The sequence below is a fragment of the Xyrauchen texanus genome, chromosome 50 (genome assembly GCF_025860055.1).
Source record: "Xyrauchen texanus isolate HMW12.3.18 chromosome 50, RBS_HiC_50CHRs, whole genome shotgun sequence".
Classification (NCBI taxonomy): Eukaryota; Metazoa; Chordata; class Actinopteri; order Cypriniformes; family Catostomidae; genus Xyrauchen; species Xyrauchen texanus.
In genome coordinates, this window is record NC_068325.1 from 8852373 (window position 1) to 8874548 (window position 22176).

Sequence of the window (22176 nt, forward strand, 5' to 3'; positions counted from 1 at the left end):
TTTCCTTTTGGGGGGGGGGGGGGGGTAAAAAAAATTGCATTTAGATTTGAGCCACTTTCCTCAAGTCATATTTATTTTTACTATTTTTTCCTTGATCCGGTATCGGAGAAAAGGCTAAATTATTTCTTTCATAAGATCTATGACGTCATTCCCCTCACCGTTCTTTTAACGCTAAAGCTAGTGTATCTCTTTTCCTTTGTTCTTACTTGCTCCGTCTGTGATTTCCCCCAAACGCAGAGCTGCTTTAGTGCGAATGCAAGCCAAGTCTGATCTGGAATTGTTCTACCTGTGATGGAGCAGTTTGAACATCTGCTCGCTTTCCAGATACAGCGTCAACCAAATGCTATTGGCTGCTGAACTAAGGGACCATATGTGTGGAGTAGTTGGACACCCTCCCATTGTTAAGAGAGTTTTTGTATTGACTGTTTTAGTCAGATATGAACTTGTTGGTCATGCGGAGACGTCTAATGGACGGCCGTGTGTTTGAGTGTGAACGCAGTGCTCTTTCATAACACCTCTCTCTTGTTGCTTCTTTTTTCGTCCTTTTATTGCCTCTCCTTTTTGATTTATTATGTTTTGTTGGATTATAAATCTGCACTATTTAAAGTCAGGGCCCCTACTGAGATGCCAGTGCTTATTTTGTTTTGATGAGAATGGCTCATCAATGTCTCTGAGACCATTTTAAGACTTCCAAGAGAAGTGGTGCTGGTCTGGGATCAGCTTTCCCACATCTCTAATCTCAGTCACTCCTATATGAGGAAATTAAGCTAAACTGATCCTGGAACAGCATCTATGTTTTGAGATGCATGGTGAATATAAGCCCTGTCAAGTGACTTAGGTTAAGGGGTCTATTAAAAGTAAAGCTTTTCCATCCGGGGTGAACAGAGGTCCTGTTGAACTTGTGGCCATTCTTTGTAAAAATTCACTGACTGTAGCTACGAGTTAAAATGCAATACATAAAATAAACACCAAGATTGTCCAAAAAAAAAAAAAAAAGACCTGAAATGCCTTGTGTCTCTCATTTGGTCCTAGAGTGACCTATAGCCTCTTAGAAAACAAAAAGTATCCACATAAATAAATGGAACAAATGAATTATACAATATATCATCCTTACAAGGTACACTGAAGCTAGGTGAACAAGTGTTCTGAGTCCTGTAGTAACCAATCAGCAATCAGGGCCGGGACAATCCATTTTATTATTTAATCTAAAAAGTTAAAGGGGTAGTTCACCCAAAAATGAAAATTCTCATAATTTACTCACCCTCATGTCATCCAAGATGTGTATAACTTTCTTTCTTCTGCTGAACACAAACTAAGATTTTTCGAATAATATTTCTGCTCTGTATGTCCATACAATGGAAGTGAATGGTGACCAAATATTTGAAGCTCCAAAAAGAACATAAATCAGCATAAAAGTAATCCATATGACTCTAGTATTTAAATCCATATCTTCAGAAAGGTGTGGATGAGAAACAGATCAATATTTAAATCCTTTTTTTATTTTTACTGTTAATCTCCACTTTCACTTTCACATTCTTCTTTTGTTTTTGGTGATTCCCAATCTTTGTGCATATTGCCACATACTGGACAGGGAGGAGAATTTATAGTAATAAAACAAATTAAATATTGATCTGTTACACACACACACACACACACACACACACACACCTCTATCATATCTCTTCTGAAGACATGGAATTCACCACTAGAGCTTAAAAATTATGGTCCCCATTCATTTGCATTGTATGGACTTACAGAGCTGAAATATTCTTTGTTCAGCAGAAGAAATACATTTGAGACAGCAAGGTACTTTTTGAGTTTCACATTAAGATAATGCTTTATTTTTAAAAAAAAACACTTGACATTTCATAACATCACAAATATTTATTAAACATAATAATCTCTATTGTGACTGGATCAGTCAATGTAAGTCCACTTTGAATATTTTTCATAAATCTTTTCAACCCCCAATTTTTTTATGAGGGCCTTTAGCCCCTGCACTGGGGGGCTATTTTACCCCAAAAATATCCTTTCACTTATTGCACCATTATTTAAAAAAGTTTGATTTAATCACCTTGAACAAAACTGAAAAGGACAAATAAGTGTTTTATAAATGTGATAATTGTATGTATTCTCATTAGCTACATACATTTGCAACATTTTAAAAATGACAAATGTTTGATCAAATTTCCTCAAACTCAAACTTTAGACCTGGCATGCAATGATCTCATGGGTCAGGATGTCTGTGCGGTGTATAGTGACAAACAGGTGTTTAGGCAAGTACTTATAGTTTTTGTTGCATATTAGTGTTTTGGGAGACAATAAAATAAACGTGCCTTTAATTTGCTCCTTACAAATAATTTGTAGTTCCCCACACTAAAAAAAAATGTATTTACAGAAAACGCATGAGCCATTTAGTCTAGTATATGGGTCTGCAGTCTGGGCTGACATGATGTCAGAATAAATAAAGGAACCTTTCGTTTCAAAGCTTTGCCACCATCTAGAGGTACAACTTGGTATATTATTCACAGCAGACTACAACGTAACATTTTATATGGAAATTGCACATCGTTACCATGGAGAAATGCTTCCCTCTAGAGGCCTTGTACGACATTGCACTATAGCAAACTGTTTTCCCATGATGTCAAGCAAAGAGGCAATGCGTTTGAAGGTAGGTTAAAATAAATCCACTGGTACACCTCCTATCAGAAGCTAATTGGAAAATTGTCTAAAGGCTTGACATCATTTTGTGGAATTTTCCAAGCTGCTTAAAGGCACAGTTTTAACTTTGTGTATGTAAACTTGGGACCCACTGGAATTGTGATATAGTCCATTAAAAGTGAAACAATCTGTCTGTAAACAATTGTTGTAAATATTACTCGTGTCATGCACAAAGTAGATGTCCTAAACGACTTGCCAAAACTATAGTTTGCTAATATGAAATCTATGGAGTGGTTGAAAAATTAGTTTTAATGACTTCTACCTAAATGTATGCAAACTTCTGACTTCAACTGTAAATCCTTTTTTTAAACTATAAATCTCCAGTTTCACTTTCTTCTTTTGTTTTTGGTTAAAGCAATAAATAAATGTATTTTGGTTAAAATAAAGAAATACTGAACATCCCAAAAGTCCATCCTCTTATCTCCCCTTCTAAAACTATATCTGTGTCATTGTCCTAAAGCACATACACTGCACTGCCTGTATGTCTTTGTGTGAACTTGAAGTAAAACTTAGTTTGTTAAGTTTAAAACCTAAATGAGCTGCCCCAAGCTAATAATAAGTGAAAGATCAGATAATTAGTTAACACAACAGATTAGTATATAACTTGATGCAGAGCAGCTGTTGTTGGCATGTTTAGTCAACTTTATTTATTTTTTCTCTCTTGTTTTTCTACACACACGCCGCTACACTTGTGTAATTGTTGAGCACTCTCTCTTAGTGATCTCTTGTGTATCTAAAATAGCACCAGCTGAAGAGCATCTAGAGCCTCCAAGAGCAGCTTAGACCAAAAATTACCCCTGAGTGTTTGTTTATCAAATATTAGGGCTAATTTGATGGTTTCATTTATGAAAAAGACAAAATCATTTTAAATGTTCTTTGTTCAAGTTCTTCTTGATGTCTGATGAAGGCCATGAGGGTGGCCAAAACATCATGCAAGTTTTAATCAAATACAGTGTTGCACCTCCTTTTTAAAGCTATAAAAAGAGCAAAGTTATCTTAGCTCTTTTTCACATATTTAACCCATTAAACGCTGGGCCCACAGGAAAAAAATAGAACAAAATGATTAATAACTACAATATTGACCAAAATAAAATAGGTTTTGTTTTAAAGCTTAGAAGCTGTATTTTACAATGCACTGAGGCATTATGACTGAAACTATACAAGCGCTTTGAAATTTGCAGACAAATCAGAGTTGTACCGTTTTGATCATTCGGTAAATCGGTTTTTAATCGGTAAAAATATCAAACTGATCAAATAGCCATGTGTCATGTCATTGGAAAGCTCTCAGAGTAGAATACACCCAGCCTATTTGTTTTACTCACAGACAAAAATAAAGCGAGTAATAGCTAAGCATATGTCTTTGACATACAGTATTTTACATGTAAACATGTGTTGCTTATTTGCCGCATTTGTGTGCACAGCAGAAAATGTGTTATGTTCTAAAAACACATAAGCTTTCCTGGTTCAGATGACTTCATTAGAAATAATGTAGTACATTGTCCAGGGTCATGGAAAGTTAAACCAACTGTATTAGGATTCAGATCACTGCAACCAGAGGTGTAAGTCATCCAAATATGGGCAAAGAGGATTGTTCACTCTAATTACACCACCAGATGGGGCCAAGTGATGGCTCAATGATGGCTCAAATGACACAGAATTGAACTGAATGAGATCTCGTTACTCATGCCTGCATGCTTTGGAGAGAGCATTCCTTTAGTCATTGTTGTATTTGCATGTTTAATTAGTTCTTATGTACAGTTATTATGTTTTATTTGTTTGGAGAGGCTTTGAATTATTTTTGTAATGCTATAACTTTTGGTTGCTTTGTCGTATCATCACAAAATTATACAAGTGACTTGATGGGGAACAAAATAAAAGCAGTTTTTTGGAGCTACCTTATTTACACCTTAAGATATACAGTCAAATGTTAAATCTTTTAAAATTATACCAAAGACTTGATCCTAAATGTTTTTGTTTTTTTGTTGCTTTGTTTGTTTTTTGTCGAGTTATAAGCCTTTAATTTTGGGTATGCCACTGAAACAGGAAATCTTTAAAAATACCCGCAAAGCTTAAATTGTTAAACACGTTTAAGTGCAAAATCAGCTTAGGAAATGGCAAAAAAGTCTGCAAATTCTATTTTGGCCTGCTCATGACATTGAGGTTTACCTGTTAAACCATGTTACATCTGTTTTAGATTTTCTTTTAAATTATTTTTGTTTATTATAGTGTATTATGTTGTTTTTCTATTCGCTAATGTATGCCTACTGCTGTAATGCCTTAATTTCACCCATAATTAATATGCTATCCTATCGTCCCATATACCTATTTAATGTTGACCCAAAGTAGAAGTTGTTTTCAGCAGGTACATACATTTGAAACAATGTAATATCAGCTGTTTCAGTGTCTGTGTTCAAAAAGTGTGAACACAGGATGTTTAGAACGACGTTGCCATCAAACCACTCCTTAAACTGCCCTTCCTCTCGACTTTTGAAGAGACAAGCACACAGTTTCATTCAAACCAGTTACACACACACAAAAGAGTCAGAGTCCACACACACACAGGAGGTGTATAGACTTGTGTATGCACACAAAGGGGCTTCCCTTGTGAAACCACTCACATTTGATCTCTATTATTTTCAACTGCTCACAAACGCACACTCGCACACCCAAACAGCAGCTGTAAACATGTTGCTTCCAAGAGCTGTTATTCTGTTTAGCCTGTGGGGTAAGTGCTGATTTATTTTTTCCTAAAAGAATTAGGGATATGCGCATGCATATTTGGGGTGTTTTGTAACTCTTAACATGATTCAACTTTGAGTTTATGTTTGCCGAAAATTCTTGCTAAATACATTAAAAGTTTCTGGATTTGCTGTGTCTCCTAGATCAATGTGTCATATTAACCTAAAAATTCACATGCTATGCACAGGATATGCATTATATGCTAAATTTATTTCACCTGCAGTGATCTTTTCATCTGATGTTTTACGAAAACCTCAATAAAGTGTCTTTGATCATGTCAACTAATTGTTTTCACATTTATTTTGCTATTTGTTATTTTTATGCAAAGGTAGTTGTATTGTTATAATACCCCTATTTTACATGTGTGTACATTTTAAATGTTGTCATTTTCCTATTAGTATATTGCCTATATAAATAGGCAATGTTAAATATGTTGTTCATATTCAGATTCATATTAAGACAAATACCAAGCTGTCATTTTGCAAATGCTTTTTATCCAATGAAATTTACAGTATAACTTTATTGACAGTGGAGGTTGGAAACAAACACACAGACACACGTTTACTTAACTATTGAAATGGGGATGTACCATAGACTTTGATGGTTTTTATATAAAGCTAATTATAATTACTAGACTATACTAACCCAGACCACAATAGAAAACCTTTTCCAATTTTAGAATCTTTTAAAAATGCTTTCTTTTCCACCAAATTTCCAGATGAGAATCCCTAAATGTCCCCAACAGAGGCTTTTAGCTAACCTCTGGGGACACATTTGTCCCAATTTATATAGCTAAGTATGTACAAAAAGACACAATCTAAATTATTGTTACAATTTATTTTAATTGACAAAACAAGTAGTATTTAAAAAAAAAAAAAAAATGTAATTGCATCATTTTGACCCATATATTACAGAGGGATACATTTAAAGCTATGCATTTTAAGGTTTAGATATGATGCTTTCTCAGTTAGTTGATACATGGATCAAGGTGCACTATAACAGCTTGACCGTGATTCAATTGTTCAGTGAACAAGTGATACTTTGTGTTCCAGAAGGAGTCATAAAACTTAACATAAACAAAAAAGTGCCAAATTTATAACATTTACTTTGGTTGAAATCTTTGTGGAAAGATTTGACTGGAAACAGGTATTGCATACGTACTTTAACAAGCCTAAAATTATTGTAGCCATAGTTAATTTGTATTAGTAAAAATGTTAATTGTACCTTTAAATAAGCACAACCATGGTATACATCATGCCTCCATGACTTCCAAATGCTTTACTAATAACTTTACTTTTCTGCACAGCTGATCACGGAGCTTGTTTTATTGATGGCTGATGTTTAGGGTGTCTCAAATCAACTGTGACATAATTTATTTATGTTCTCAACAGGACAATTCCCAGAATTCAAGAGGGCAATTCCCTAACAAGTTCTTGTTAGAGAATCTCTTAGAAATGTTGTAATGTTGAAATGTTGATTAATTATGGACACCTGAACCACCTGACACCTGAGTGGATCTGATATTGATCTGGTATTGTTCCACATCAGTGTAGTCTAACAAACGTATAACAGATCAGTTGTTGACATGAGCACTGTTCCCAAGTTGGAAACATGACTCACCATACTGTGGAGTGGTCGTGGCGTAGTGGGCTAAAGAACATAACTGTTAATCACAAGGTCGCTGGTTCAAGCCCCATTGTGTCCTTGAGCAAGGCACTTAACTCCAGGTTGCTCCGGGGGGATTGTCCCTGTAGTAAGTGCACTGTAAGGCACTTTGGTGTCTGCCAAATGCATAAATGTAAATACTAAATAGATTATCATCAAAATGCATATGTGTGTGTCATTAGGAGCCTGATATTTTTTATTTTTCACAGAAAGTGGTCCTATTATCTGACACTCCAGGAATTCCTTAATTACGGAGTCATTGATCATGTGAACAAACATTTTTAATATTTATGTAGATGAAATTACATTAAATTAAATGCCAAAACAATACACTTGTAACATCCAAATCAACTTGTTTTATTCAAATGTATAGACACAGTTAAATAAGACTAAATAAAATCATACAAAAATAAAAATCATACAAAATTGTCATACAAATGAGTCATATCATGCAAAAATATTTATACACATTTTAAAGTGTAGATATGTGCCGTTAGCAGTGTATAAATCTTCAATACATACAATCAATTTTCAAGTACAAACAAACCAAAAAGCTCTATGTTGGTTTTTTATTCTTTTTTAATTCTTCTCCTTTCTCTGTTCAGGTTGTGCTTCCTGTGTTCGGTACCGTGCTGATTTTAACATGATGGGGGTAACTGGTTGGGTCGTCTTTGATTCCATGGACCAGAAGTCCACCGTTAACCTCACAGGCACCGGCACATGTCAATGGTTCAACATCTCCCTCACTACATTCCCAGTTATGTATGGCCATTTTGCTTCACCGTGTCAGAAAGCACATATAGGAAACAGTGTTTTCATGTTTTCTGTAGATATGCCACAGGCTGTCATAAATGTGTCCACATTATTTGCAAAGAACTTCAGTCTGGATGCCCTATCAGTGGTGGTGGATTCATGTAACGGCACCAGGGTTTGTGCTGGACTCACGTCCGAATCCCAGGTCAGAACTTGGCAGTCACGATTTTTCAGTCCCATAGCTGGGAATATCTACATCCGCCAAGTGACTGGGGAACCAGGAGCAAGGGTTCTCTCAAATCTAAGAAATCTCAATCAGACCACGACTTTTGCAAATATCAGTATTTTTTTCCCCCAAAGCTCTGCCACAAACTGCACTACCCTCCTCAGCCGTCTGGATCCAACAAATATCACAAGACTTGGTTTTTTGAATATTGGATCACCTCTAGAACCTGTGAAATCTCGCTTAGACATTGCCTTTTTCAGTTTTGAAGTCCGCTTTGCACTCCTCAACCTCAACAGCCCAAACTACATGTGTGCAGAGATCAGAATGGTTGCTCCAAAGATAGTTAGAGCAGTCTTAGACATGAGAGGGATTAAAGGGTACTTCAACTTCCATCAAGCATCTCCCTTTGATTTCACAACCATAATGGTCAACCTGACAAACCTCAACAAGAGAGTTGGTCCATTCCATGTCCATCAGTTTCCCTTGCCCGAGATGAGATCTCCTCCAGAGAGCAGCTGTAGCAATAACAATGTTGGAGGTCACTGGAACCCCTTTAATGTGAATGTTCAAGCCCCAGCTTATCCGCCCCCAAGAGGTTCCACTCACGATCGCTTTGAGGTAGGAGATCTGAGTGCTAGGCATGGATCTTTGGAGACCTTGAATAACTTTCAGGCCACTTTGACGGACTGGAACTTGCCTCTGTTTGGGCGGAATAGCATCGTAGGTCGCTCTGTCGTGATACATCAACTCAATGGAACAAGGTTTGCCTGTGCAAGTATAGGCTACCCCGGCAAAGTGTCTGTTGCTAAGGCAGTTTTTCGCAGTCCTGTGGTGGGGACTGTCCTCTTCACCCAGCTCAGCAGTGACTGGTATTCAGATGTCTCGGTGTTTGTGGACCTATCTTATGGACAACTTTCTACACAAGCCACACAGAATCACAACTGGCATGTCCACACCAATCCTATCAGCACAGAGACTGACAGTGATAAGGGATGTTGTATTTCCACTGGTGGACATTGGAACCCATTCAAACTAGACACCAATTTGGGTAGCTATGCCATTAATTGTGGTCCAGACAGCCCTTTTGCTTGTGAAATTGGAGATATCTCTGGCAAGCACAAGACTCTGGACCTGCTTCCAGATGTTGGTATGGTGGCCTCCAAGAGCTTTTTCACTGACACCACCTCCTGGGTGTCTGGAATGATTGGTCGCTCTGTGGTGGTGCACGGTTCAAACCAAACATCTCCACGAATTGCATGCGCAAACCTCACCTTGTTCCGTTTTCCATCTGCTAGCTCAAAGTCTTGGCTTGGTCCTGGATCCTCTGAAGGTCAAGTCAGATTCTCCCAAGCCTCTCCTCAAGGACCAACATTCCTCAACATTTCTTTCACTGGACTCAATTCCAGAGCTGCTGGCTACCACGTCCATATTCTTCCAATCAAGAGCATTGAGGAACCCTGCTCTGACAGCAACATCATGGGCCACTTCAACCCATTTTCTGTGGACATGGCCTCTTCTCCTGCTCCAGGGAGTGGAACAGTTGACCAGTATGAGATTGGAGACATAAGTGGGAAGTTTGGACCACTGACGGGTCAGAATGACTTTCAGAATCAGTTCACAGACTCTAACATGCCACTATCAGGACCGAACAGCATAATTGGCCGATCACTGGTCATACATTACACTAATGGCTCAAGGTTAGTTTCTTTACAAATCGTGCATCCACAAACAATCACCTGGGTCTGGCCTTTAATAACAATTCTTTATGACCTCTGAAATAGATTCTAGTGTGTTTTGTTTTAGAATACTTTTACTTTTCTGCACAGCTGATCACAGAGCTTGTTTTATTGATGGCTGTTGTTTAGGGTGTTTCAGATCAACTGTGACACAATTTATTTATGTTCTCAACAGAACAATTCCCTGAGTTCAACAGGGCTATTCTCTAACAAGTACTTTTATACAATCTCTGTTGTATGTTGACACCTGATCTCAACTAACACATAACAGATCAGTTGTTGACATGGGTACAATTCCAAAATTGGAAACATGTCTCACCATAGAAAATCGATTATGACCAGAATGCACATGTGGGTCATGGGGCGCCTGATATTTTTGTATTTTTCACAGAAAGTTCATCTAACTCTCCGAGAATTCCTCAATTAAGGTGTCATTGATCAATCATGTGAAAAAGCATGTTTCATATTTAGTTAGGTAGGTGTTTTTTTATTTAAAATGTGTAGCATTGTTCTTGATTACTTCTCCCTAACCTATCATAAAACAGAACAAAAAATGGTCACAAGAGAAATATAACTGCAGGTCATTAGCAATTAAAATGAAAGCAGAATATATATTAAAGTACCCCATAAGAGGCATAATGGAGGATACTGAAAAAATACCTCATATCAGCTCTCTGTACAGCTATTTAGAATAATTATGGTGTCAAATATCTGAAATAATTAACAAATATTCCTGTGATGAGAACATGTTTGGGAAGATTCACTCAGCCCTTTCCTCTACACACATTATTCATGAAGTCTATTTATATGAGTAATCAAACCAATTTCTGTGACACACCAAGGATTGTTAGAAGAAAAATTGTCACATTTATGGAAAATTTAATTGTTTCTCTTACTTTTTCTCTCAGAATGAGGTGTACCGATATTTTAGCGGAGAACATTACAGATGGATACTGGGTTACTGCAAAGGCTACATTCAGTAGTGCAGTAACCGGAACGGTGACCATGGTAATAAAGCTGTTAAAGCCATTTATCAGAATACGTCACCTAACTACATTTTAATAGGTGGTGTTTGCTTGTGCAAAACTTGCTTCCATGATACTAGGGTGTTCTGGGTTGTTTCCAGGGGGTTGCGACATTATACGGTTGCTAATGTGTTCTGAGTGGTTTTTAATGCATAAATATGTTAGGCGGTTGCTTATTGGTTGCTTACTGGCCCAAGTCAAAAGAGAAACCTTTTTCATCTTTTATTGTCTGCCTGGCAAAATTGTAAGTATGATTGCTTAGGAAATACTAGCACACCTCTCATCAACAAGCAGCATGATTTGAGGTGTTATTCATGTCTGTAGCACAAACAGTGTAGGATGAGTTACTTGATGAAGTTAAATGTTGTTAAATGATTAGAACATACCCTAACCCTAAATATGAGCAATAATAAGTATGCTTGCTGATCTCTCTTCGCTCTTATCCTGAGTGATGGTTTTAAATCTACCATAACTTTAAATCTGCCACAAAAAGATGACACTGCTCATAGTGCTGGATGGAGAATGTGGTGGTGGGAGGAAGAGGGGGAGATCGGAGGCTTGGTAATGCTATGGTTGTGGAGGGGTACAGCTCTTGTCCTGCTGGGACAGTATGAAACTCATCTCTACAGCGGGCAGATGGATCTGTCACATGCTGCACAAACCTGCATTTTTCTGTGTGCGGAAGGACAAGTCACCTGATTTACAGAGAAAAATGAGCAATGCCAAAGATGATCCATTTTCAGAGCTATATATACAGTATAGAGTACATTTTTCCAAAGCATCTGACACATTTATTTTTAAATGTGCACTCAGCTTTACTGACTAGAGAACTGTTTCCATGAAGGCAATGTGAAATAATTGAAATGAAATGAAAATGGGAGTTTTGGTGCTTTTATTCCAAAGCATTGTTCTTGATTACTTCTCCTTAACCTATTATAAAACAGAACTAAAAATGGTCATGAGAGAAATATAACTGCAGGTGCATATCATAAGCAGATTCGTATTTCAGTATATTGTCTCAGTTCCTCTTCTTGTTGAAAATCATGAAAAATCTATTTGCCACTTGAATTTGCCACTGTGAAACAATGTTAGCAATTAAAATGAAAGCAGAATATATATTAAAGTACCCCATAAGAGGCATAATGGAGGATACTGAAAAAATACCTCATATCAGCTCTCTGTACAGCTATTTAGAATAATTATGGTGTCAAATATCTGAAATAATTAACAAATATTCCTGTGATGAGAACATGTTTGGGAAGATTCACTCAGCCCTTTCCTCTACACACATTATTCATGAAGTCTATTTATATGAGTAATCAAACCGATTTTTGTGACACACCTAGGATTGTTAGAAGAAGCAGCCTCTGAAAGGGTGTACTCACACTAGGCAATCTGTATCATGCTCAAGCACGTTTCAACCCCAAAGTCCAGTGCTCAGGCATAGTACGCAGAACCATGCCTTGGCCCACTTGAAGAGGTGGGCTCGGGCACGGTTCAGTTGGCTCAGGCACGGTACGCATCTAATGTGATCGCTAACCGTGACCGAGCACGGAACTCGAAACATGACATCAATGATGCAACTTGGTAAAGGGATCACTTTGGTCTAAGGCATAGGTGCAGTGTTTACTGGAAATTTGGCTAGACAAGAGTATACAGGAACAACAGGATACAACACAGAAGAACTATGAGATATTTGGTAACATTTGTGATTATCTTTGTGCTTGTGGGTACCAAAGAACTACTGAGCAATGACGTGACAAGCTGAAAAAACTGTGGGTTCAGTGTCTGAAGGTACGGAATGCACTCTGTAAATCTGGCAGCTCGTCGGATGTAAAGGATGCATTCCAGTGGTACGATGGTTTTGACAATTAGGTATGTGAGAGGACCGTGTGTCACCGTGCCCCAAATGACTCAAAATAACCCACAAAGTAAGTAACTTTACAATGATTGCAATGTGAGTGCAGGCCAGCGGGGGAGTGGGCAGGGGGCACAAATGTGCTTGGGCATGGTACAAGGCAAGTGGGCCTAGTGTGAGTACACCCTAAGTGTGGTTTGTTCTGTCTGTATAAGAGGCGTATTGCTTATACAGCGAGTTTTGCTTGCTGCCCCCTGGAGAAAACAGGTGGTACTTCAAGAATGAATGGCTCAGAAGGTAGGAATATTCCTTAATTTGGTCTTAAAACAATTTGGACCTGGTAAACGATGAAACATGGAAAATTGCATGTATTGTATTGCAATGTAGGAAGGACTTGAACCATATCTAGGGACCAGAATATCATAGAGACTCTTTTGACTTGGGCCAGTCAGCAATAACCTAGCAACCATCCAGAATACCTTTTTAACTGTATAGCAAGGTGCTAAAAACCACCCTGAACACATTGGCAACTAAATAGCAATGCCCTGGCAACCACCCACAACATCTTAGCAATGTGGTGTTAAGTTGTTAAAAAATTCTCTTAAAATCTAGGAGTACTTTTATTATAAGCATAGGCTTGAATGAAGCAATTCACACATTGTGATGTAATTTCCATGACTTTAGTCCCAACAGAGTTTTCCTGATGGCAGCTACGGTGATGCTATTTTAGAGGTGGATGTGCGTGCATCGCAATCACTTAATGTAAGTTGAAATAAATATTTTGTCAGACCGTCATAATGTCAATAAAATGCATCATATTATATGGGTACTCTTTCATTTATTTATAGGTTACAAAAGCATCCTGGTACATCGCAGATGATTCGATGGGGTTGGATCGTAGTACATGTTCTAGAGAAATGTATAACCCATTTAACATGACAGCAGAGGTAAGAGAGGAAGTAGGAATATCTTTGAATGCCAAAATAGTGTTTTGAAACATGCTTTGACAGCTCACCTAAAAATGTGCTTAATTTGGTCACATCTAAATATATTATTTGATACGACTGAATCAACCTGATTCTATTGGGTTACACCAACAAAAATCATTTTTAAAGGTCAGATCAGGTAGAAATATATTTAACTTTTAATAGAATAGGCTTTAATAGGAAATCTTTTTACATTGTGTTACTGTTCTGCTAACCATATTGTAACCCATTGGAGAATGACTGATTTTGTTTTTGATTACATTGAAAGGCCTATGCAAGATAGCCACTGACAACTAAAGACCATGATATGATGCAAATATAGTTCAACAGAAACATGGTGAAGGTGAAGTCAGACAAGAAATAAATAAATGCTCTCACTCTCTCAGAACACCAGCTGTTCTCAGGTCAGTGCTCTGTCCTGTGAGGTTGGAGATCTGACAGGTAAACATGGCTCCATAAGTCTCATCAAAAGACAGTTGTACAACGACATTAATTTGCAGCTCACCGGAGACTTTACAGGTAGCAGATTAGAATAAAATTTTTATACACACACATACACTGATAATATTTATAAAATTGTATGTGTTGCGAAGTTACATGTTAACTCAATGTTTACCCTCAGTTGTCCAGAGGTCATTGGTTATTAGACTGAGTAACGGCACAACTGCATGTGCAGATATTCTACCAGCATCTCCTTCTGCCATGCAGAATTTCCCCATCGTGGCCTCCTTCAGCAGGTGGGACAAATATAATATATTCACAAATATATTTTTTATACAAATACTGTCAATAACGGACTCTTAAAACTGATAATCAATATCAAAAGATATTTGGCCCTACCGTCAAGGTTTTTTTAAATTAAATGTTGTTATGAATATGACAATCGCCATGATAATGATTATATTCATAATTATCAGTGTCATTGACAGAGAATTCAAACTTTGGACTAAAAGCAAAATGTTTTTCATTTTGCTTCATTCTGAGCAGAAAATATATTTTTTAATTTCCGGTTCCAGTGATCCGCCGCCGCCTTTCCAATTGGTAATTGTTAAAACAAAATTAAAAAACGGTTAACTCTCTAATGGTTTTGAAAAATGGCACATCCTTTTGGTATTTGTGGTCATTTTTGACCAGAAGTGTCAGATGTTTTTTTTTTTTTTTTATGATGATGATGATGATGATGATACATTTTTTTCTTCCCTGAAGTGAGAACAATAAAATTATGAAATTCTTTTGGGGTTTTATGCAATTTATTGATCATATTTACATGCACATTTCAAAATGCTACCATTAATTTGCACATACAAATAAGCACATTTTTGAAAAGTAAACTAAAAATCAGAACCTACACTTCTATAAGTTGTAACATGAAGAATATACACTCACCTAAAGGATTATTAGGAACACCATACTAATACTGTGTTTGACCCCCTTTCGCCTTCAGAACTGCCTTAATTCTACGTGGCATTGATTCAACAAGGTGCTGAAAGCATTCTTTAGAAATGTTGGCCCATATTGATAGGATAGCATCTTGCAGTTGATGGAGATTTGTGGGATGCACATCCAGGGCATGAAGCTCCCGTTCCACCACATCCCAAAGATGCTCTATTGGGTTGAGATCTGGTGACTGTGGGGGCCATTTTAGTACAGTGAACTCATTGTCATGTTCAAGAAACCAATTTGAAATGATTCGAGCTTTGTGACATGGTGCATTATCCTGCTGGAAGTAGCCATCAGAGGATGGGTACATGGTGGCCATAAAGGGATGGACATGGTCAGAAACAATGCTCAGGTAGGCCGTGGCATTTAAACGATGCCCAATTGGCACTAAGGGGCCTAAAGTGTGCCAAGAAAACATCCCCCACACCATTACACCACCACCACCAGCCTGCACAGTGGTAACATGGCATGATGGATCCATGTTCTCATTCTGTTTACGCCAAATTCTGACTCATCAGAAATCGAGACTCATCAGACCAGGCAACATTTTTCCAGTCTTCAACTGTCCAATTTTGGTGAGCTCTTGCAAACTGTAGCCTCTTTTTCCTATTTGTAGTGGAGATGAGTGGTACTCGGTGGGGTCTTCTGCTGTTGTAGCCCATCCGCCTCAAGGTTGTGCGTATTGTGGCTTCACAAATGCTTTGCTGCATACCTCGGTTGTAACGAGTGGTTATTTCAGGCAAAGTTGCTCTTCTATCAGCTTGAATCAGTCGGCCCATTCTCCTCTGACCTCTAGCATCAACAAGGCATTTTCAGCCCACAGGACTGCCGCATACTGGATGTTTTTCCTTTTCACACCATTCTTTGTAAACCCTAGAAATGGTTGTGCATGAAAATCCCAGTAACTGAGCAGATTGTGAAATACTCAGACCGGCCCGTCTGGCACCAACAACCATGCCACGCTCAAAATTGCTTAAATCACCTTTCTTTCCCATTCTGACATTCAGTTTGGAGTTCAGGAGATTGTCTTGACCAGGACCACACCCCTAAATGCATTGAAGCAACTGCCATGTGATTGGTTGATTAGATAATTGCATTAATGAGAAATTGAACAGGTGTTCCTAATAATCCTTTAGGTGAGTGTATGAGAATGTGACATATGTAATGTGTAAGGCTGCCATCTGGTGAACAAAATATGAATAACATGACCATGTAATGCCAGTTATAGCCAGTAGATGCAGAAGCCACCTTCTGTGTAGGCTGATGGCTTGTTGTAACCCATATTTTTTTCACAAGATATGCATTTTGATATATATTTATACATTATCAAACTATTATTTGTCAAAGTTTAGCATTTGAATGTCAGTTTTTGTTGTTCATTATGCTTGCAATCAAACCTGGCCATGGTGTTACAAACACACAAAATAAGTATTTTACTACCAATAATTTATTTCAATCATACAAATGTGTCTCTTTTTTTTACGACCACTTAGACTTATCGAATCAAGCCCATTTTTGTTATTTTTTTATTTTGTATGTTCAGATGGCAAATGGAGGAAAAGTCACCAATTCTTCTACTGCTCAGATAAAGGAAACCATTTGTACTAAATGAGGAAAAAAAATTAGGTAAAAAATGACCGAATATCATAGCAGGGTTAATAATGTTCTTTTAACCCTTATGCCTTGTTCATTATTGAATCACATTACAGTTGTGACCGGAAACATTAAGAGTGTAATTTATTAAATTGCTATGAAAGAAATGTAACTTCAATCGTGTGTGTGTGTGTGTGTGTGTGTGTGTATGTGTGAGTGTGTGTATGTGTGAGTGTGTTTGTGTGTGTGTGTATTTATGTGTGTGTGTGTGTGTGTGTGTGTGTGTGTGTTTTTGCACTCTTGCACTCTTGATGTTTGGTAGTCTCACCCCTGTTTATTAGATTTTATAAAATGAACTATGCAAAAAACAAACAAACAAACAAAAAAAAACATTTTATTGTTTCCCATTAATTTCCTATGGCGGTCACTTTTGACCAGGAACAGTATAAGTGTGACTTTTTTTTCTACCACATAGAATGATCAAATAAACAGTTTTGTGTGTGTGTTCAGATATTAAATGGATGAAAAGTCACCAAGTGTCGTACCCATCAGATAAAGAAAACCAGTTTTATTGATAGGTAGTGGTCGTGGCGTAGTGGGCTAAGCACTGAACTGGTAATCAGAAGGTTGTAGGTTCGATCCCCACAATCACCACAATTGTGTCCTTGAGCAAGTCAATTAATCCAGGTTGCTCCGGGGGGATTGTCCCTGTAATAAGTGCACTGTAAGTCGCTTTGGATAAAAGCGTCTGCCAAATGCATAAATTGAAGATTTTTTTGTAAAAAATGACCGAACAGTGCATACAGGACAACACCGATACAGGAAAAATATATATATATATTTTTTATAAGCATTGTTTTGAATGATACACTTTTAACTAGATTTTTACAGTTTGCTTGGCTGAGGAAATCTCACCACCACAGTGCTAGGGGTGGTTTTCAGTGTGTTCCTATGCGGTTGCGACATGTTACACACAGGCGTTTAATATGCAGGGTTTGGGGTTTGTTCAATTCCTAAACCTAAGAATGAGCAATAGTAATAGTGATCTCAAAATCATTATCATATGTTCTCAAAATAGTTTATAACAGAATGAGAAATAATACCTAAAAGATTTCAACCCTTTCAACTTGCAAATCTAAGTTTAATTGCAATCTGAAAAGTTTAAGTAAACTCAACAAGGTAGAAACTTAGTGTTAACCCCTTAAACTCTGATGCATTTTTGGGTCTACCTGCAATTTTTCACAATTTCTCAAATATAAAAACTCACACATACTGTGGACTAATTGCAAAAAATGTCAAGACTCCAAATATTCATAAATAATACTGAATTTGTAAACATGTAATTCTGGTTCTGTTCACTCTACCTCACTTAACAGTGATTAAGGGTTGAAATGACAGTACTCTGTGCTAAGAGTGGGTGACATAGCCTACCAGTTGCAATGTTGCCAGATCTCGCAAGAGAAACAAAGGACCTGGTCTGGAACAACAAGCTAAAAAAGCCCTACTTCCCTCACCCAAAATAAGCAAATCTAATTTTTTCCCATGTGGGGTGATTATCAGCATAGAAATCATGAACAGGTTACCAGCATTTCAAAATAAAGTTTTCACTCCAGAACGATTGAAAGGGAATTCCCTTTTTCTGTTCATTTTTGTTTTTCGTTTTCGTTCCTTGAACCATTTTTTAGTCCCTGATCACAATATACTGTAGGTCATTTCTTGTCCAAAGAGCAATAAATATTTTTCATTACAACACATTTACTATTCTATACAGATATGACTTTCGGGAGAGAGTGGCAGATGTGCTTAACATCACAATGTCCAGAGTTACCATCTTACCAAGTGCTTCTCCCATATCTGATGGGAAGTGCCAGCAGGTCAACTATCTGGTGTCAGGTACACAAAACATAATACGTGAAGTGTTTCATTCTGTCAATTACAAATATGTCTAGTATTTTGTCACAAATGAATCAGTCAACAGTTTATTCATACATTTCATACATGTTGATCTGATTGGTCATCTAAAAAAGAGACGTACTTATTTTGTCTTGACTTTTAAATGTGTGTTAGTGGTTTTTCTATAAAGCGTTCAACCCTTTCAACTTGAAAATCTAAGTTTAATTACAATCTGAAAGGTTTAAGTAAACTCAACAAGGTAGAAACTTAGTGTTAACCCCTTAAACTCTGATGCATTTTTGGGTCTGCCTGCAATTTTTCACACTCAAATATAAAAACTCACCATTCACACATACTGTGGATTAATTGCTAAAAATGTCAAGACTCCAAATATTCATAAATAATACTGAATTTGTAAACATGTAATTCTGGTTCTGTTCACTCTACCTCACTTTGAAAGTTTTATTTTTATTTTATTACACAAGGTGGCAGAAACCACTAGAATAAAAATTCTCTATCACATTCCATCACAATATACTGATCTGAAATGTAGGAGGCACTCTAGAGCATTGTAGCCCTCACAAATGTGCTCATCCATAGACATTCGGTCTAATTTTCAGTTCAAGCACCACCCTCATTGTTGCATTAAATATATCGGCCTCTGAGTGGAATAGAAACTCAATCTATGTGTCATTAGAAAGGAGATCCTCCCCTTTGCGTAGATATAAAACATTCATCATCATCAATAGTCCAAAACATATTTTCTGATAATTTGTTTTGCATGCTTTTACTTCTGGATGACACATTTTTTTCTGGACATCTAAAATATAATACTGGATTATTCAGCCAAGCAAGCTCAAAGACAAGTAAAATATTGCTCATTTTTTAGAAAAATCCCTAAGGAAAAAAGCAGATATAAATTTCTTGGCTACTTGGGGCTTATAGCAGCAGTTATCGGAGCATAAAAGAGACATTTTTATTTGACAAAACAATTTGATTTTTATTATTTTGAAAATCTTTCAAACTGTGGGATTAGGGCAACAAAATAAACTGTACAATCACATTCCTGAGAATGAGAGCTTACATTGGATATATGACAGGGCTATTAATCTTCATCGACTAGTGGGCCAGATGGAAACAAAATCTTTGGTGCATATGGGCCAAGAATATTTTAACATCAAGCTCCTATCAGATATTGTGTTATTGTAGGCCTATAATATTTGTTTACTATATAAATAAAACATCTATGTCTTTATATCTTTAACTTTTTTTTCCACAAGAACAATTTTCAAGCAAAAAATGTTGGAGCACCCCCAAAAGGGCTTTCAAAATTGGGCCATAACGGAGAAATATTAAGACTGATAATAATATTTGTATTACACAACAACAGTGAAGTTTGTTGTTGTTGGTGAAGTTGTATCCAACGTTACCCAAATGTAAGTTTGTTATAGACAATATGCAATGATTTAAACTTTTGACTTTTCAAATCTAACGTTTTCTTGACCAAATTAATGAACAGAACTTTTCTGTTTCTCTGAACTCTTGCTTATCAGTCATCCATGAGTCATCCATGATTTTGACTTTAATCTTTCCGTTCCATTAAAATAAAACAAAATAAAAACAAAATAAAAAAAATCTAAATCTTAAAACTTGGAGTTCTTGCACAAGACACTGTAAAAACATTGAGAAGTGGTGTAACTTGCATCTAGCTCAAGTTTACATAGGAAAACAATTGAAAAACAGCATGAACAGACACAAACAAGTTCAGTGTGAACAGCCCCTAAGTCAACTGACAACATCAGGCAGGCCACTGAAAATTTCAAACAGGCCAGAATTGGCCCATGGGTCACCAGTTGAATAGCCCTGATATAGGTCCTATATGAAGGACATTTATTTCCATATAAATATTTCTACCCCATTACTTCTTACTTAAATGAATGAAAACAGAGATGTTACAACATATTTGCATTGACATAATGATGAAAATGATTACGAAATCAACTTGTTTTCCAGGTGAGGTGAGCAAGGACAAGCTAAACTCTGTTAAGAACAGTGAGAAGATGGGTGTGTTCAAAGAATCAAAGGCGTGCAGTCGAAGTAAGCCCTAACTTAGTGTTTACCAACAATTTTAGCATTACTGATTGCGTTGTACACTGTATCAACTGGAGCATCTGCATCAATTTTATTTTCCCTCCTCAGGTGGAAGCACAGGACTGATGCTGGTCCCCTGCACGACATTACCAATCATCATGACAACTATAGTCTTCCTGCTCGGGTGACTGATCCAACACTAGACGGACATTGAAATGTCACATTATCTCAAATCAGTACCTTCTCCTTATTACCTTTAATAAACCCTTAATAAACTCTTCTGAGGTGGTGCAGAGGCTCCCAGACCCCCCAACTTTGGAACATCAAATTGTCAATATTACAAGAATCAATACTGTAAAATGTCCCTGGTACGTTTTAAGTAGTGTACTAAAATACTACCCCTACTTACCCTTATTTCTGCAGTATATAGTATGCACTCTGGGCACAGTATGTTAATTTTTCTGTATACTTTAAATACAGAATCTGGATGGCCAGTATTCAGTAAGTATTAAGCTAGTACTCCATTCTGAACAATGCTTCAGTCTAAATTTCCTCCCTTCATTCTTTTAATGTGCATTTCACTCACCCATATCTGATTGTTCCCATACCACAATCCTTATATGATAATTATATGATTGAGTTTCTCCATTTTCTGGATTATGCTGCTCTACTCTTCAGGTGTTTCAAACAGGATTGACAGGACAAATAACTTTGTTTGTAGATTCCACAAAAGCTTGACACAATACTGTTTTATACCCCTTTCCTTCCATGTAGCGCCCTGATTGTATATTTTATGTGATGAAATCCATGTGAATTGAACACAGCCCTTATTTTCATAAAATAGAGTTTGTACAATTTGGTTTAAGATCTAAGATCCCAAATAATCAAGGGTACTAGTTTGCTTGCTCAATCTAGCAAATTGTGCCCATGCTTTGTGGGTGTATTGCTGGTTATTTACTAAGAATATTCACGCAAATAGACACAAAGAGTTTGATCACACCTATATTTAAATGCGGATTTTGCACACGTAATTGTATTGCATGTTATCCAAACTCATTTGTGGCTTTCAATAAGACGGTGTCAAGTATGATCATTTATTTCAATAATGTATATATGCCTTTATTTGTAAAATAATATCTAATTATTATATAAGTACACATACTTCATACATTAATATATAAATGCGATTTATAGTACATTTATTGGTGTTTCTTCGATCAGGGGCACTTTTGACTTCTAACAAAACAACTTTAACTATTTGTCGTCTATTACTGATCTAATACTGATGTATTATTGATTTATTACAGATGTATTACTGACTGTCATCTATTAAAACATTTAAACATTAAAACATTGCTGTTTTTTGTTGGCTTTTTATATGTCAGGATGAAATATTGAAGTTATATTAATGATCTAAGTTTGCATTAGGTCTGTATCTAGAACAAATACA

At 36.8% G+C, this 22176-nt stretch overlaps 1 protein-coding gene across 1 annotated transcript; it reads left to right on the top strand.

Moving 5' to 3' along the window:
- The first annotated feature begins 1201 nt into the window (after nucleotides 1-1201).
- LOC127641073 (uncharacterized) lies at nucleotides 1202-22056 on the top strand. Its single transcript, XM_052123837.1, has 10 exons — nucleotides 1202-5446; nucleotides 7731-9801; nucleotides 10749-10848; nucleotides 13408-13485; nucleotides 13572-13670; nucleotides 14096-14228; nucleotides 14332-14446; nucleotides 18514-18635; nucleotides 20649-20732; nucleotides 20835-22056. The coding sequence occupies exons 1-10, from the start codon at nucleotides 5152-5154 to the stop codon at nucleotides 20912-20914; spliced, it is 3177 nt and encodes a 1058-aa protein (XP_051979797.1). The 5' UTR covers nucleotides 1202-5151; the 3' UTR covers nucleotides 20915-22056.
- Nucleotides 22057-22176: the final 120 nt, after the last annotated feature.